The 14,606-nt window shown below is 47.8% G+C and overlaps 1 protein-coding gene across 1 annotated transcript in view; it reads right to left on the bottom strand.

Annotated features, from left to right (window-relative positions):
- LOC131209384 (dual specificity calcium/calmodulin-dependent 3',5'-cyclic nucleotide phosphodiesterase 1-like) overlaps positions 1-14,606 on the bottom strand; it is a 96,116-nt gene that overhangs the window by 26,845 nt on the left and 54,665 nt on the right. The window contains exons 2-5 of the mRNA XM_058202441.1: positions 7,900-8,265; positions 3,200-3,641; positions 2,679-2,792; positions 555-818 (exon numbers count right to left, since the gene is read on the bottom strand). Of these exons, the coding sequence (XP_058058424.1) occupies positions 555-818; positions 2,679-2,792; positions 3,200-3,641; positions 7,900-8,265 (1,186 nt within the window). The remainder of the gene's footprint in view (positions 1-554; positions 819-2,678; positions 2,793-3,199; positions 3,642-7,899; positions 8,266-14,606) is intronic.

The raw sequence follows: 14,606 nt of genomic DNA, 5'->3' as shown, positions 1-14,606 counted from the left end.
AAATGGTGTTCAAAGTTCCGGACATCGTCCGGAACCAACCAGAGCAACGAACAACAAGCGACAGCGATGATGTTCGTCGGCTAATTAAAACTTTGACATCGACGTCAGAGTGGCCGGGGAATAATGATATGCTGGCCAACAAATCGGCGAGTGTTGCTAGAGCCCTTCACCCCTGCTGTCAATGTATAAAAAGAGAATATTCAAGAAGAACCGTCTTGCTGTGGCTGTCACTAAGCTGAGACAATGAGAAAGCTATCGTAGTAGCCTCTGAGATGAAAGGATTAATTCATACCGTCAACGGGACGCGCAAAGACGAAGAAAGTAGAGCCAATCTGCGACAAAAAGTAAGTAAATTGCGTAAAAATGGAAAAAAGGATGCAGAAAAACGCATACAAACGCAACTGTGGGTAGTGTTAGTGGGTGAGTGTTGAATGCGAGTTAAAAAACAAATGAAGGGACAGAACGCAGGAATCGCTAGCAGGTGACGGGTGAGAAAGTATGTTGGGAACGAGAACAAGACAAGTTTTGCTTGGCCTTTCGCCTGGGATTCGTACATGGACCGAGCCCACACTGGGGCCCGCAAGCGCCGCCTCTGTATGACGCTTTTGCCGGCCGTCGGCGGTCCCGTCGGCCCACTGTGGGTTGGCGGCGCGGACGTCGTTGCGCCACGGTGCGACTCCTTGTCGGTGCTCGCGTCGGCGTTCGTTGCGGTGCCGCTGGTACCATCTCCGCCGCCACTACGGCCACCTCCACCGTTACTACCCCTACTGTTTGCGCCTCTGCAACCGCCACCATCGTTAGCACCGCCACCATCTTGACTGTAGTTTGTTCACCATTTTGTTTCGCGAGTTTTTATTAATCCACAGCCGCGCGATGGATGGCGTTGACAATTACAACCGATTGGCCACCGGGATTCAACACACAAATCGTGATTGGTTTGCGGTTCGTTCGAAGCATTTGGATTTTTGGGGTCAGGATTTGCCGCAATGCGTTTGTGTTTAATCGAATCGGTGGCCAATTTCAAATAAGCCACACCGTCACGCACGGAGCGTTTCGATATCGGGTTTTGGATAAAAAATAGTTCAGGTGTGATTAGCAAACGTGTTCGATTCGCTTCGTTGTGGCAAAGGAATGTTTGTGGTGTCGGGTTCGTGGTTCATGTCCATGTGTCCGGCCTGTGACCTATCCGCCCTGCCGTCGAAAGCGCTACGATTTATGTCGATGGAAGTGAATGGAAAAGTTTGCAATCGTTCCAACAGCTCCGTCGGTTCGTTCCGCCCGAACCTTCTTCTATTGGCCTAATGAGCTTTGCTTTGCAGTCCCACGGCCCACTCCACAAATAATGCCATTGCGACGAGTCCCGTTCGGTGGTGAGTTTACTTGAGTATTTTACACAAATTACATGTCCACAAGGGAGGGTGAAGGGCCCGGACGATGGGACTCCCGGCTCAGCTTCCGTTGGCCGCGGAACGGAAACGAATGAAACAATAACAGTTACACCGGATGATTTTTAAATGAAAACAAATGCTCCCTCGGCAAACACCGGATGGTACGACTTGCCAATGGCCTTCAGCTTACGTCCGGATGGATGGTGCGCCTGGCTCTATGTGTCTGAGCGATGGTTACATTACATTAAGCACTAAAAGCGCACAACGGCGGAACGGGGCACTGGTTCACTGGAATTGGATTGTGCCGATGTTTGTACCGTGTTGTGTCGAGAGCAGCGATGTTTGCTGTTGTGGAGTGTCATTTCGGCGGAGTCGTCCCTGTCCGTGCCCGTCCCGATGGTGGTCAGCCACCAACCGGAGATGATGCGTGCTGGCAGCCATTTGCGTAGCAGCGGTTGCCCCAAAAACGGAAATGGCATCAACCGTTGCTACGCTCCTTCTGTCCTGTTTGCCCGATCTGATCTCGTCCGTGTCGTTCGTACGCGTGCCGTTCTCCATCAGGATTGATGGCAATATTTACTTATCAAATTGAAGTGGATTTAGCCAATCCGCGAGTGTGCTACTTTGCGGCGCTGCGCTCTGCCACACTGTTCGCTACGGGCGAGGAAATTAGTTGACTGGTGCCATTAATTTCGACAAAGCTTCTGCTGACGTCGGTTGCACCAGCATAATCTTTTTTTGGGGGAATTTCGGTCGGCCAAAATATTGCCCCCGCAAATGGACCATAAACCGGAGAGCTGTGTGTTGTTAAATTTATACATTCTTTTGCGGTCGTGCCTCAGATTGTGGGACGTGATGGATTGCGTTTCGATATTGAGTAACGACGTCGTTAAGAAGCGTCGGTTGGAATCTGAGTGAGTTCGTGGATGTGGGAAGGAGTCGATGCAAACTAATGGCAATGAGTGGCACAAATGTGGTCGTTGTACACCGAAACTGCATGCCACAGTTTTGGGTAATTGATAGCAGATTGATTGCAAAATTGCCAGCTAAGTTCTAACCTCAGCTAGTTGGAACGATTGCATAAACCTTTTCTTCAGTTGCAAAACAAAAGTTAGCTCGCCCGATACTGAACCGAACTCAGGGTGGAATGTGTTTTTCCTGAGGAAATTTTCTACAATGTTCGTCGTAGAAAAAGGTTTTTTTCTTCACAGTCGTCAGCCTTATGATGTTTCGCGTCGAGTGTGTGTCTTTGTGGCGTCTGGAATGGAGGCCCGATGGGGCTGTACTTACTTTGTCTCGTCGATAAAAACGGCTTCAAGTACGCGCGCAGCGTAATGAAGGTTTTTCTGCAGCAGCTCGGCGGAAATTTCGCCTCGCTGCAGTTGCCGCAGCAGACATCGTAGTCTGAAAGCGAGAACGAAGGAAAGGTTAATTAGTTTAAAATAAATCCGTTGCGCTTCCGTACACGGTGCTCTGAGGCAGAACAAAGGGGTTGGAGCGTTCATTTTATTGCTGCCTTCTACCTTGGTTTGGGGAGGCCAAATCTCTTATCGCACAGGAGGTATTCACCCAACGCCCAATGGCGACAAGGTTGTTAATTTACTATTTCCGTACGAGGTTGGTAAATTTGGAGAACAATTAGAAAGTGCAGTGCCCAATGCACCAAAACTATGTCACAACAGCAGAGCGTGAAATTTGTGGGCAAATATTGACCCCGGGGCCACTGGGAAAGGCGTCGCTGATGGCACCGAATGGGGAGCTTATCCCTTTTTGGAGGGTAGTTTGGAAGCAGAGGAACGACTGGCACTCACCTGACTGCGGCCTTATCACATGCGTCTGGTGTATCGACAGCCGGCAGGTTGTCTGTCGCTAGGTCAATATTGTCCAACTCATCCCCGGTCGGCTCGGTGCGGTGCGCGGCGATGGTCACGGTTCCGGACGTCGGTTGCATACTCTCGAGCTCCCGGCTTAGCTGGCTGTTGACGAAGGCGAGCTCTGACTCGGACAACGGCGGACAACGCTCCAGGCCGAGCTCCGCGTCCAGCCCACCACTGGCCCCACCCCCTTCTTCTCCTCCGCCGCCACCACCTCCGGCCCCGCCACCGGCACTACCTTCCGCACCAGAGTCGCTCCCGAATGGCTGCTGGGGCTGGTAGTCGGACTCGTCGAGCGCTTCCTGGTACTGAAGTTGCTGCTGAAGCTGCGTATTTTTCCTGCTGTTCGTTCGCCGCACGATCGTCAAGCTGCCTTGCTCTGGAAGCGAGAAAATGCAAATCGGACGGCTTAGTAAATGGTTGTTGGTGCAGTGCACAGATAGAGTGTCCAAACGCAACTGTTTTGCTGTACAAGTTTATGGAAATAGTTCGAAAATATTAAATGATTTCACCTAATTGTATGTGTCGTCTTCATTTGGAACTTTAATCTTTTATCATCATTTCTTCAGAAATTAGAAAACAAGTGTGAAGTAAATCGCACGAATATGGCGAATCAATTGTTAGCGACCAGGCGCCTCCATCGTCAGCTTTGTCAGCATGTGCTCCGGGATATTTCGTCGAATTTGTGCCAGCGACAAATCGATCCGCCACATAACTGGACGCTTCCGTTGTATCCGTTTGGGCAAATCGTTTCAACAGTAAATGGGGCAACGGTTGCAGCAGCCAAATGCAAAGCAGGAAATTGCAGAACGATGCAGTTGCAAGCAGCGCTACGTTGTACGCGCCTTTCCGTTCCTGGCAGCCGTTGAGTGAGTTAGAAATTGAAATCAGCTGAATGCTGCATCAGCTCGCACCAGGCTCTGTGTTCCGTCCGTGTCATTCTGCAACGCCGTGCGGGATAACGTACACCGAAGTGCAGGAAAAAAAACTTTCTCCGTTAGTGGGCCACACCATTGAACGGCGGCTCATTTATCATCTTGCGAAGACTTGGCTGAAAGCCACGCTGCACAACAGTCGATGATTGATCGATTTTGAGGCTGCGTAACTGCGTTTTTGCCCCCGTTGTGTAGCGGTAGCTTTAGAACGATTCAGTTTTATTTTCTGTTTCTGGAATCATGTTAAAGACATTTGTTTTTCTTGCTCATATTTTTTTAAAATTTTGGTTAAGATTTGGTTACGGTTCAACGAACAAACAAATTTTAAAATTGAAGACAAAGTTGAAGAACACCTAATGAGGTTTTCCATTCAACGATGGATACGTTGTGGTGGATTAGAGCACTAACGATTATCTTATTTCACGTACAAGGTCGTGAAGCTTTCTGTTCGACTGTCCTGCGGTCTACATTTTAGATCCACCGGAACCACACTCTGACCTGTCGCAATGTGACTAAAAACAGCTCCACCAGAAAGTAGGGCCAAATGGGGAGCACTTTTAGGTGGAACAGCAGATGGAACGGGATGAAAAGCCGTTTCAATGGCCCACCATCGCCATCGTCGAAACCGGTTGGAGCGCGCCGGGTTTGCCTTGCCGTGGTCATGAAAAGCCGGAAACCGGACCGGGAGACCCGTCCCGGCAAACGAGAGTCGCCTTTGCGTAGGGCACACCATAAATCGGAACGGCCTCGGTAGGTGGCTGCTGCCCTTATCTACTCCGATGGAAAGTGGCCACCGGTCTTAGGCCGGGTTTGTGGTCTGTCGTTGAAGGTTAACGATCAATTACGCAAAGTCAACTTTCGTCGCTGCTAGCGCTTTCCGCAACTCAACGTCACCCGCAGGTTGACCGGTTGCTGGTGCCGTACAGCGTGGCACCATAGTGCGTGGCTTCCGTCAAGAACCACTAATTAGTTGTTGATTAGGTTGCAGGCGGCCCGAATTGAGCCGAATTGACGTGGAAAAACTGGGGCGTGCTGTGCTATTCATGGTCCCTTCACCGCGGGGGAACTGGGAGCATAAAAGCCCCATTGACTGGTCGGCCGCAATTTTCTAATTTTAGAAGCTGACCGGAAAACTGACAAGCAAAATCATCAGCTTGCAGCACAGTTTATTGGTTTTAAAACCGACTGACCCGAAGGACTGCCAACACGGAACCAGAAATTGAATAGGTGGTTAATTCGATGTGGCACCTAGCACCGTAGCAGTACATGGCATTGTCATCAAAAGCTATGGCTTTGAGTTGCGGCTCGTTAATTCATTAAATGATTTGTTTTATGCATGCCGAATGTTGCATCTTCCAATTTGCCCACAAATGCACGCTGACAGAAGCGCCCCGAGTGATGGATGCCGTAAAGCTACGGTGCATGCTGAATATTTGGCTTAGTGCCAATAGCGTGCCGAACGCAGGGCTAATTACACCTTGCCCCTGCTTTGTAGTAGCCCTGTACTGATGGTCCTGTACGCATAATCCCCAAAGGTAAATACGCTCGAAGGGCTGAGTTGGGAGCGGCTGTACTGACCACGGTTTTCAATTTACAGATCACTGGCCTGGGTAGGTAACGTAGCTTACACTTTGAAAAGCTGAACTAAACCTGTTACCTATCCATCCAATGATGTGGCCCCCATTACGTCAAGTAGAAAGCATTACTGTTCGCCAGAAATTTAACTACATTTTAGGTATGGGAGATTTATCAAACGCACACCTGGGAGTCGAAATAACAGAAATGGGTCCATTTGCCATTTGTACGTTGTTTAATCATTCAAGAACAACCCCCAACAGCAAACACAAAGTTGCCAACCAAATCCACTTGCGAAGTCGATTTCACTTTAGCGACTAACGAAGTACCTTCATGATATCCATTTGCGTGATTCGTAGTTCCATAAAATCTGGGCCCTATCTCTGGCAGGAAATTTCGGAGTACGGGTTTCGAAAATGAAGTTAACGTACGGTTCGTTAGCGTTAGCGGTGGAAAATATGGTTAGCACCTGGGTTTGTACAGTGGGCGCCGCATAGCCAGCATCGTGTTTCGGTGAATTCGTGAGCCGTCGGCATAAACATAGAGACGAAGAAACGGCCAAGGTTCGTGCCTTCCGGGGACTTTCTACTGGAGCACCTTTGTTTCCCATCTGTGGTTTGCGGCTCAACCGAAACCGCGTTGAGCCGGATTTTACAAAAGCGTCCATCAGTTGGAACTCGATTCAACAAATGCCAGCTACGGAGCCTCTGTTATGATTGTTGACTATGTGTAGGAGACTCAACCGCCAATTTGTTTGCTTTATGGTAAAATTCCATGTATATAGAGAAACATTTCAAAAAAGGGAATTGTTTACAAATTTTCAGTTTATGATGGGACTTTCTTACTAATTTTGTTTGACAATGAAATTATACACTACTCTTCCAGAACCGGTACAAAATGACCGGCCTTAGAGAACTTCCGTGACGTACGAAAGTGCATTGTGATGGAACTGGGACTCACGGTCCCACGGTTGCAGAAAATTTAATAAAACGAATTCTTCGGAAAATATGTTGGTTCAAGGTGGGTCTTTGACGAAGAAGTGCTGGCTTAAATCCCAATCCTGGCTCAATCCGAGCATGAATTACTCTTTCGAACGGAACATCGTGCCAGGAATTGCAAGCGTGGACCATTCGAAGTGCTGGGAATGCCAAGCAAAAGTCGTCACACTGATTGCAGCCCCACACCATCCGGTCCGGTGGCAGAGAGATGACACTTTGCGCAGGCTACTTCCTCTTGCAATTACCATTGTTGGATGCTGCTCTGTGCTTTGCTGTTCGTGTTCAGAAGATATTCCACAATCTGTTTGGCTTTCCGACCATGTTTGGCCTGGGGCAGTCATGGATTGTGGTTATTCCTTGGTGCTGCAGTTTCCCGGTGACGTGCGGAGAAGAGCACTGCTCCACATTGATCCGGTCAATTAGCTGTTGCAGAGCGCTTGGCACAGCACACGTTTCGCAAAAGAGGACGAATACGGATCGGGAAGGAAGCTAGTTAGCCGAAGGTACTCGGGATCAGCAGCAGGATAACATGGCCATCACCATTATCATAAGCGTCGTCCGGCTGGCTACGGGGCTCGAAGCCGATGGTTCGAGATGGTGTGCTTAATTGAAATGAATATCACTTCGGATGTGATGCAATCGGGTGGCTGAGCTTCGCCGGAAGAAGCCGTTCCATTGCCGTTACGTGGAAGTTCAAATAAATGGATTTAATTAAGCAGTGTCCGTACTGAACCACTGCTGCTTTGTGCCGACCTGGTGTGGTTTCGGCCTGACTTGCGGTTGGTTTTACAATGTTTTACAATGGGATTCGAAGCAGCTTTCTAATCAACACTCGATTGAGGATCAAAGAATTGGCTTAGTGAACTGCACAAACGCAATACGTCAACTAGAACCATCTGTACGGAAATCGAGTAGAAGTGGCTCGATAGTTTGCCGTTTAGTACCTTTGATAGTTAGTGACCAAATACACCATGCCTTAGAAAGGAACAAGTATTGAATTAGTGCAAATTACAAGCAAAAGTAAGCTACTTTAACGTTAAGATGGCAAACGAATTCCAAGTAACCTAGCGCATGCATTTTATAACAGGCCAACGTAGGAGTTGTTTAGAAAAGAAGATGCAATACTCACTTGCTATTTGTCCGTTCCGCGAATGGCAATCCGGGCGCACTGGCTGATGGCAATGGTGGTGGTGATGGTGGTGATGATAGTGGTGATGGTACGGATGGCAGGATCCGGCGGATTGTGACGACGTTTGGGGTTGTTGCTGCTGCAACAGGGGTTGCCGCTGGGTGGCCGATGTCAGATGCTGTGATGCCGCCGCTCCCGGCCCCGAACTGGTGGCTGGAACGGTGCTCGAGGGACCGCAGGCTCCGTAGCTGGTGGTCGGTCCTTGACACGTGGGCAGATCGCAGCAGTGCAACTGTTCGCGCCCCGCACCAGTTCCGGTGAACGTTATATCATCTTTGGTAAACTTATTTTCTGGCGAGCTGGCGACTGCGGTCCGGCCGGTGGGTCGGGAACGTTGTAAAGTTGAAACGGAGTGAGAGAGAGAGAGAGAGAGAGAGAGAGAAGAAAGTAGACACAAAGAAAGAAAAAAAAAGATACACGATAAGATGGGAAACGTATACCCGGCGCCTGGCGAAATGGTGCGAACGGAGTATTGCGTTTATGATTGAGCACTTCTAACCATTTTTCCATTCAAAACCGGATGTGTTTGGGTACTTCAACAATGTGCGAAAAAAGGGACCAAATGTATCGTTGATAAAAAGGAGAATCATTCCAAATTTGATAAGAATTGTAATTGGATTACGAAGACAGTGAGTAAAACATTTATAAGAAAGAGAGAGAAAATTTGTTAAAAATAACATAAAATGGAGTGCCCATGCCGAAGGAAGTTGGAAATAAAGAAGTTGTATGACTGATTATTTTACTAGTTCCGATTGTGGCACCCTTTAAGGGAATACTTTGATTCCACCGTCCAATTACCAAAACCGAGTTTGATTTGCCATAAATATTATGAACCGTGAAGTGTCTATAAACAGTTGCTCTCAGCGACTGCCGCGTCATTTAAACCTACCTTTTGCAAGTGTCTGTGGTGTGGTTCGTGTGCTACAAGGGGACAGTGTTTATGTTATTGTTCATTAGCTCTGCAGCTCGAATTATTTGCAATTAATCAATCAATTAAAGGGCCGTAACGATCAAACAACTACATTATCAGCTGCAACTACCAGTTATCATTGTTTACTGTTGCGAAACGGAATGAACAGGCGCCGCACAAAGCACGGTGATGCCCTCTCTTTCTCTTATTTAGCGTTAAAATGGTAAAGCGTTTCAAAAATCTACAAGCAGCTAAGCGCATTATTTGAAACTAGTGAATGCCATGTTTTAGGTAACAAACTTAATTTCTATGTATATTCTAGACTATAGAGTAGAAAATGCAACTAATTGATTAGAGAGATAGCATGTTTTGTGTTGAATAATCGATAAACACCAGGCGCCTCCATTACGGTATCGCTTCTTTCTCTCTCAGTCCGAGAGCCCGTAGTGTGGGGTCCCTTTAGATTTTCACGGTATGCGATTTCATAGTTTCATATATTGCATGCTTCTCCGTGCACCGGACGCGCATGCGCATCCCGCTCTTTGATTGGCAACGGAGTGTCTTCATTAAGTAAAACCGGGACCGTTTTTCGCATTTGCATTGCAAATAAAATGCATACATTCGTTGGACCGGACACCGGGTGTGGTGGACTGTAGCTCGCGTTTTAATTGGCAGCCAGCCCGGACACTGCCCCTGCGTGTGCATTTGCGGAAAGCCACAGCAAGGCACATTAGTGCCGGTTGGCTCGAGGATGTTCGCTGATTATTATTCGTGTTACACAATTATAATGGTGTTTTATTTCCATGACAGCTGTCGTGGTCGCGGTCTCTGGGATGTGCATAATTGATTAATGCATGTGTGACAAATCAATCACAATGTTGAGCGGTGGTTGATGCGTTTCGATGCGTTTTCCGAACTATTCTAGCATTTTCTTTTCGGCGAAAGTTATAAAAAGGGGGGGTCCAGTGCCATAAATGGTCTTAGCCGGGGAACATAAAAGTCCGGAGCCCCCTGAAAGCATCGTGGGCGATTCAATAAATTCGCCATACGAGGCAAGCCATTGCGGAGTGAAACAAGGCAGACATTCATAAACATTTATGAGCTCATTCGAGCACCGCGTCAGCACGGGACGATGTGCGCACGGCTGAAGGACAAACTCATAAATCATACATCTCGATCTTGCCCCGACCCGGGGGGGCAATTTCCAATATCTTTTGAAGATAATGTAGCTATTCTTCCCTCGCCGGCCCCTAGCTTCCCTCCAGCACCGTAGGTGGCACGGCTAACGGGTGACCGACTGCGACGACGATGTCCTTGCGACCCCCGACCGAGCAGCGCCATTTATCTTCTCCGTTCGGATAGCCGTAGCGGTCTGTCGATTGCACTCGTAAGGGGAACATTTTTCACGGTCAGTTTCTCACGAAGCTAACGAGTTGCAGCGGGTGTCGATTAAAGCACAGTGCCATCGCACGACTGCACCGTCTGGTACCTGGCCTGTGAGCTGTGATGGAGGAGTATTCCGTGCCCGAGGATGTTCATTATATCTAGAAACGGGCCATTTTGGCTCACGCTGTGAACACTTCACTACACTCGGTGGGATTCCCCGGCGACCACTATTACCGAGAAGAGGACGATGAGTTAGAAGCTTTAGAAGCATCTTGCAGCATCATTGGCTTTTAGCCTGTCATATGCTATAAGAGTTATATCTATTTTATCAAACCCCCGGGCCTTTGTTGGAGACTTTTAATTGGTTGTACCTTCAGCTTTACATTCCAATTTGCGCTAATGTAAAGCTATTTATCTTCTCCATTAATTGGAAAGGTCAAGAGATTAACTTTCCCGGTTCGGTTTATCGAAGCGCACACGTTCTGTGTGGAAAAACGTTGTCCGCCGTACGGAAAACTTTGACTTTAATCATCGCTGAGATGGTTTTTGTTTTGTTCTGCACAAAAACGAGAAACTCATCGGTTGGCTAAGGACTTTGATGGATCTTTTGATCCAGTTTGGCTCGTGGACCTTGACTCAGAGTATTGGTTTGAAGTTGGCAAGAAAACGAGTGCATTAATGTTGAACTTGCCGTCTAATCTCGTGTTCTGCCTCACCGTTTTGATTGATGACGTGGTGAGCCCTCTCGAAGGATTAGTCACGTCAAGCCGCTGGCACTACGCATAATTACCACCTTCAGTGACGATTTTCTGGTGGACGGATTTCATGATCCACTGGGCATATTTTTTAAATTTGCAACCAAGAAACAATATCCATTTTTTGTGTCGACGGCCCCACGAAGGTCGTCGCGGGATAAGAAGGGTAAACGAAGCACAAAAAACAAGTTGTTCACCCGGAAAAGGTCCTTAAGCCAGACGAGCCCTCATTTGTCCTCTTAGCGCGTGATGGATTTGAGTTGAGCGAAAGTTATTACAAACGCCATTAATATTTCATGCCAGGAGCGAGAGCGCGCGCAGAACGGCGCAAGTGAAAAGTGTTACGCAAAACGTTAATGGTTGTAATGGTTGTTTGCTTTTGCGGTGCCCGGTGCCGGGGCTTTCGCGCGTGAAGGTCGCGAATATTTGATGCTTGGCCAAATTCCCGTTCTACGCTGCTTACGTACCAACGAAACGTCGAGATGTTATGCATGATTGGCAACTTCGGGGTCGCATCAAGCCGAAGGGACGACTACTTTGGGCAAGTTTTCCACACACGTCAGCAAGCATCTCGAAAGTTAGGGTTACATACGCGGTGTGGTTGCCGAAGGATAGATTCAGCCGGGCGAAAGTTGAGTATTGAAGGATTCGTGTTTCATAAAGTTACTTTCTGTTCCGTTGTCCGCGGTGATGTCGGCAGCTCATTGAAGAATACTTGTGTGCTCATTTTGAACAGATACTAACGAACGTGAGAAGTTAACTCATACAAGGGTCCCCCGAAAGCTCGCCGAAGAATATTTGCTGTGACCTTTAATGTGACCGTTGGACCTTTAATGTAGCTCATCAAATTGAAAGCGAAACATACCTGGAAATGCTTTCGGAAATTCCTTCCCGATTGTTGGCGAGGGATGCTACCATTTAACAATGCCCTTTTGGAAGTCAATGTGAGTGGCCGACTCGCCGACAGCTCTACTTCTTTTGAACACATTAAAGCGGTAAAAGAGTACATTTATAAACATGACTGACCTGTGCCACAGCAGCAGAAAACAAATTAACCCTCCAGAGTGAACCGTAATTTTATTACGCGCTCCCAGCGCTCCTGGGAAACCTGGCGTATGGCGAAAAACTCATTTTCCAGCCACCGACCCCGGTTTGCTTATGCTAAAAGGGTTGCACTCGACGATCTTTTCATCGAGCACAGATCTTGGCACAACGGCACGGCCCTTAGAACTGTTGGTCCTCGAGCCGTGTACGTAGCCTCCAGATCCCCGGGTCGATTCTGGTGGCCCGCAGGCGCACGAAACCACTTACCACGAACAAAAATGCAAAGCGTCGGCCAAGAAAGTGCGTTATAAGCGCAGTTAAGTGCATGCACATTGCTTACAGCAGGGCCGGTTGCCGGAGCAGGGTTTTTCCTTCTTCCCTTGTCGGTTGGCTGCAATCATTGACCGAAGAGCCGTTGGTTGCGACAGCCAATATGATTTTATTTTAATTTAATATCGTGCCGTGTTTTACTTCCCGCTAGAGTGTTTCTACGTTTAGCTCTCTTTTCTACGAGCGAAGGACAAAGCATCTCTTTGGAGCGCGATTTCTTTGAACTTATGGTGTTATACTTTAAACTTTAGTTTTAAAGTTGTTTAAAGTTTGAAAATAAAATTAACAGACCATCGAACGTGTGCCATCCGTTCAATCATCTAAGCTGCCGCACGATACAACCGTGTTTAGGGCCAGGGCCGTGCTTTGTCGCTAACGGTTGACGATTCCGTAAGTCACGAAAAAAAAATCCTTAAACCGATAATATTCCCATCACGTAGCAGGAGCGTCGCCGCTCGAACGATCAGTGTCGGTAACATTATTTTCGGCTGATTTATGTTCGCCGGTCCCCGTCGCGGTTCCCGCCGCGATGGATCGGTGTCGAAGCTCGCAGTTCGAGCGAAAAGTTTCGCCCAAGAAGGCTCACAGATTTGTTGACACATCGCCTCGCGGGAACTTCAGCGTCTCCGGATTGGCTGGACTGCTTCCAGCTGGCAAGCGAGACAGCCAACAGCCTGGTCTCAATCCTCTGGACAGATAAATGATCGCCGATCGTGACGGATAACTGTTTCACTACTGCGCGCGAGTGTGTGTTTGGGAGATTTTTTTATTTTGTTTCCCGTCCGACCGTTTCCGAAAGAGGAATCGAGAAACGCCACTCCATTATTGCGGCAATTTTTTTTTTCTTGTGGCCAACGCAGTCTCGCTTCGGGCCGTGGCTATCGCACGAAACGACGGAGACGCGATCTTGATGATAATGGCAAACATTGGTAATACGATGACTACAAGGGTCCTTGATGAGTGTGGCGTCGATAGGCGGGCACGATTGGCCGACTTTCGGTGCCGGTGCTAGGGAGCCGAAGCGTTTAGTTCATTTTTCACACGAAATTACTCCGCACCGAAGGAACAGCGCAGGACAGATATGCAGTGTAAGTAAGCTGAAAGCAAAACCGAAAGAATGATTCGTTCGTTGAGTCGTAAAAAATTATAATAAATTTCTTTACGATATGATCCTAATAATGGGCCGTTCGGTGAAATGGCCCAATCTTGCGTTCCGTTGCGATTCTTTGGCGAAGCTCCGTATTTTGTTGTGGTTCCAGAACAATTGTTGGGCGATTTCTTCCTACAATTTCACTGTATCCTATTTCCGTAAACACTTGTCAAATTTTCAACGTAACGATAAGAAACTTGTAAAATACTGTGCGTGGAGTGATTTGGAAACACACAATAATTAGTATGATTCATAATGATAAGCTTTAATGCGGTGGCCATATTATGTTCGCTTCATGCCACTCGAGCGCAGATTTTACGCCTCAAAGGCAATGCTTTAAAATCCATTATTATCCAAAATCGCTCTTAACGGCAATAAGGAAAAGTTTTGGCTTTTATGCTTCTTTGCACGACGTTATGGCTGCAGTACACAGGCCTCAGCGCTAGCTGGGGGAATGTTTGACGGTGCGACTTTTTTAATTCCTTTCCAGTAAATCCTCAAACCGAGGTTGTGAGACTTTTTTTCACTCTGCCGTAGATTTTTCTCCCCTAATACGGCGATAAACTGGGTGCCGTCTACATGACGAAGTAACAGTACCGAGAGCTGAGAAGATTTAACAAGCGTTGGCCGTCCGCGTCCGCGAACTGCGAGCGAATCAAGCTTCGCTTACACCGAGTGTTAAGCCACTTTGAACTTTTCGGTGGCCACCGGCGGGACTCGTAACAGTTTTCCATTTCCATCAGAAAGACCACGCTGGACAAGTGAGTGCGAGCCAGTCCCGGTAGCGCATAAATTCAGTCAATAAAATATTCCATAAATTTGCATTACATCCGATGAAGCGAGACTAAACTCCTGGGAGTCGCTAGCTACCTGGCCCTTGCTACGGCAGTGGCAAAAAGGCCTTTGGGCTGAAGGCACTGAATCGCGCAAAAAACCCGAATTTGTTGTTTTCAACTGCAGACTTCCTTGTGTGTGCCCCCATTGCCTATGCCACGCTCAGATGTGTAAAGTTCAGCCCCGGGTTGCCGACTTCGCATTTGATGAATTTACAAGTAAGACACGACTTTATCTC

Source organism: Anopheles bellator, chromosome 2, assembly GCF_943735745.2.
Source record: "Anopheles bellator chromosome 2, idAnoBellAS_SP24_06.2, whole genome shotgun sequence".
Taxonomy (NCBI): Eukaryota; Metazoa; Arthropoda; class Insecta; order Diptera; family Culicidae; genus Anopheles; species Anopheles bellator.
This window is presented reverse-complemented; position numbering and strand designations above follow the sequence as displayed.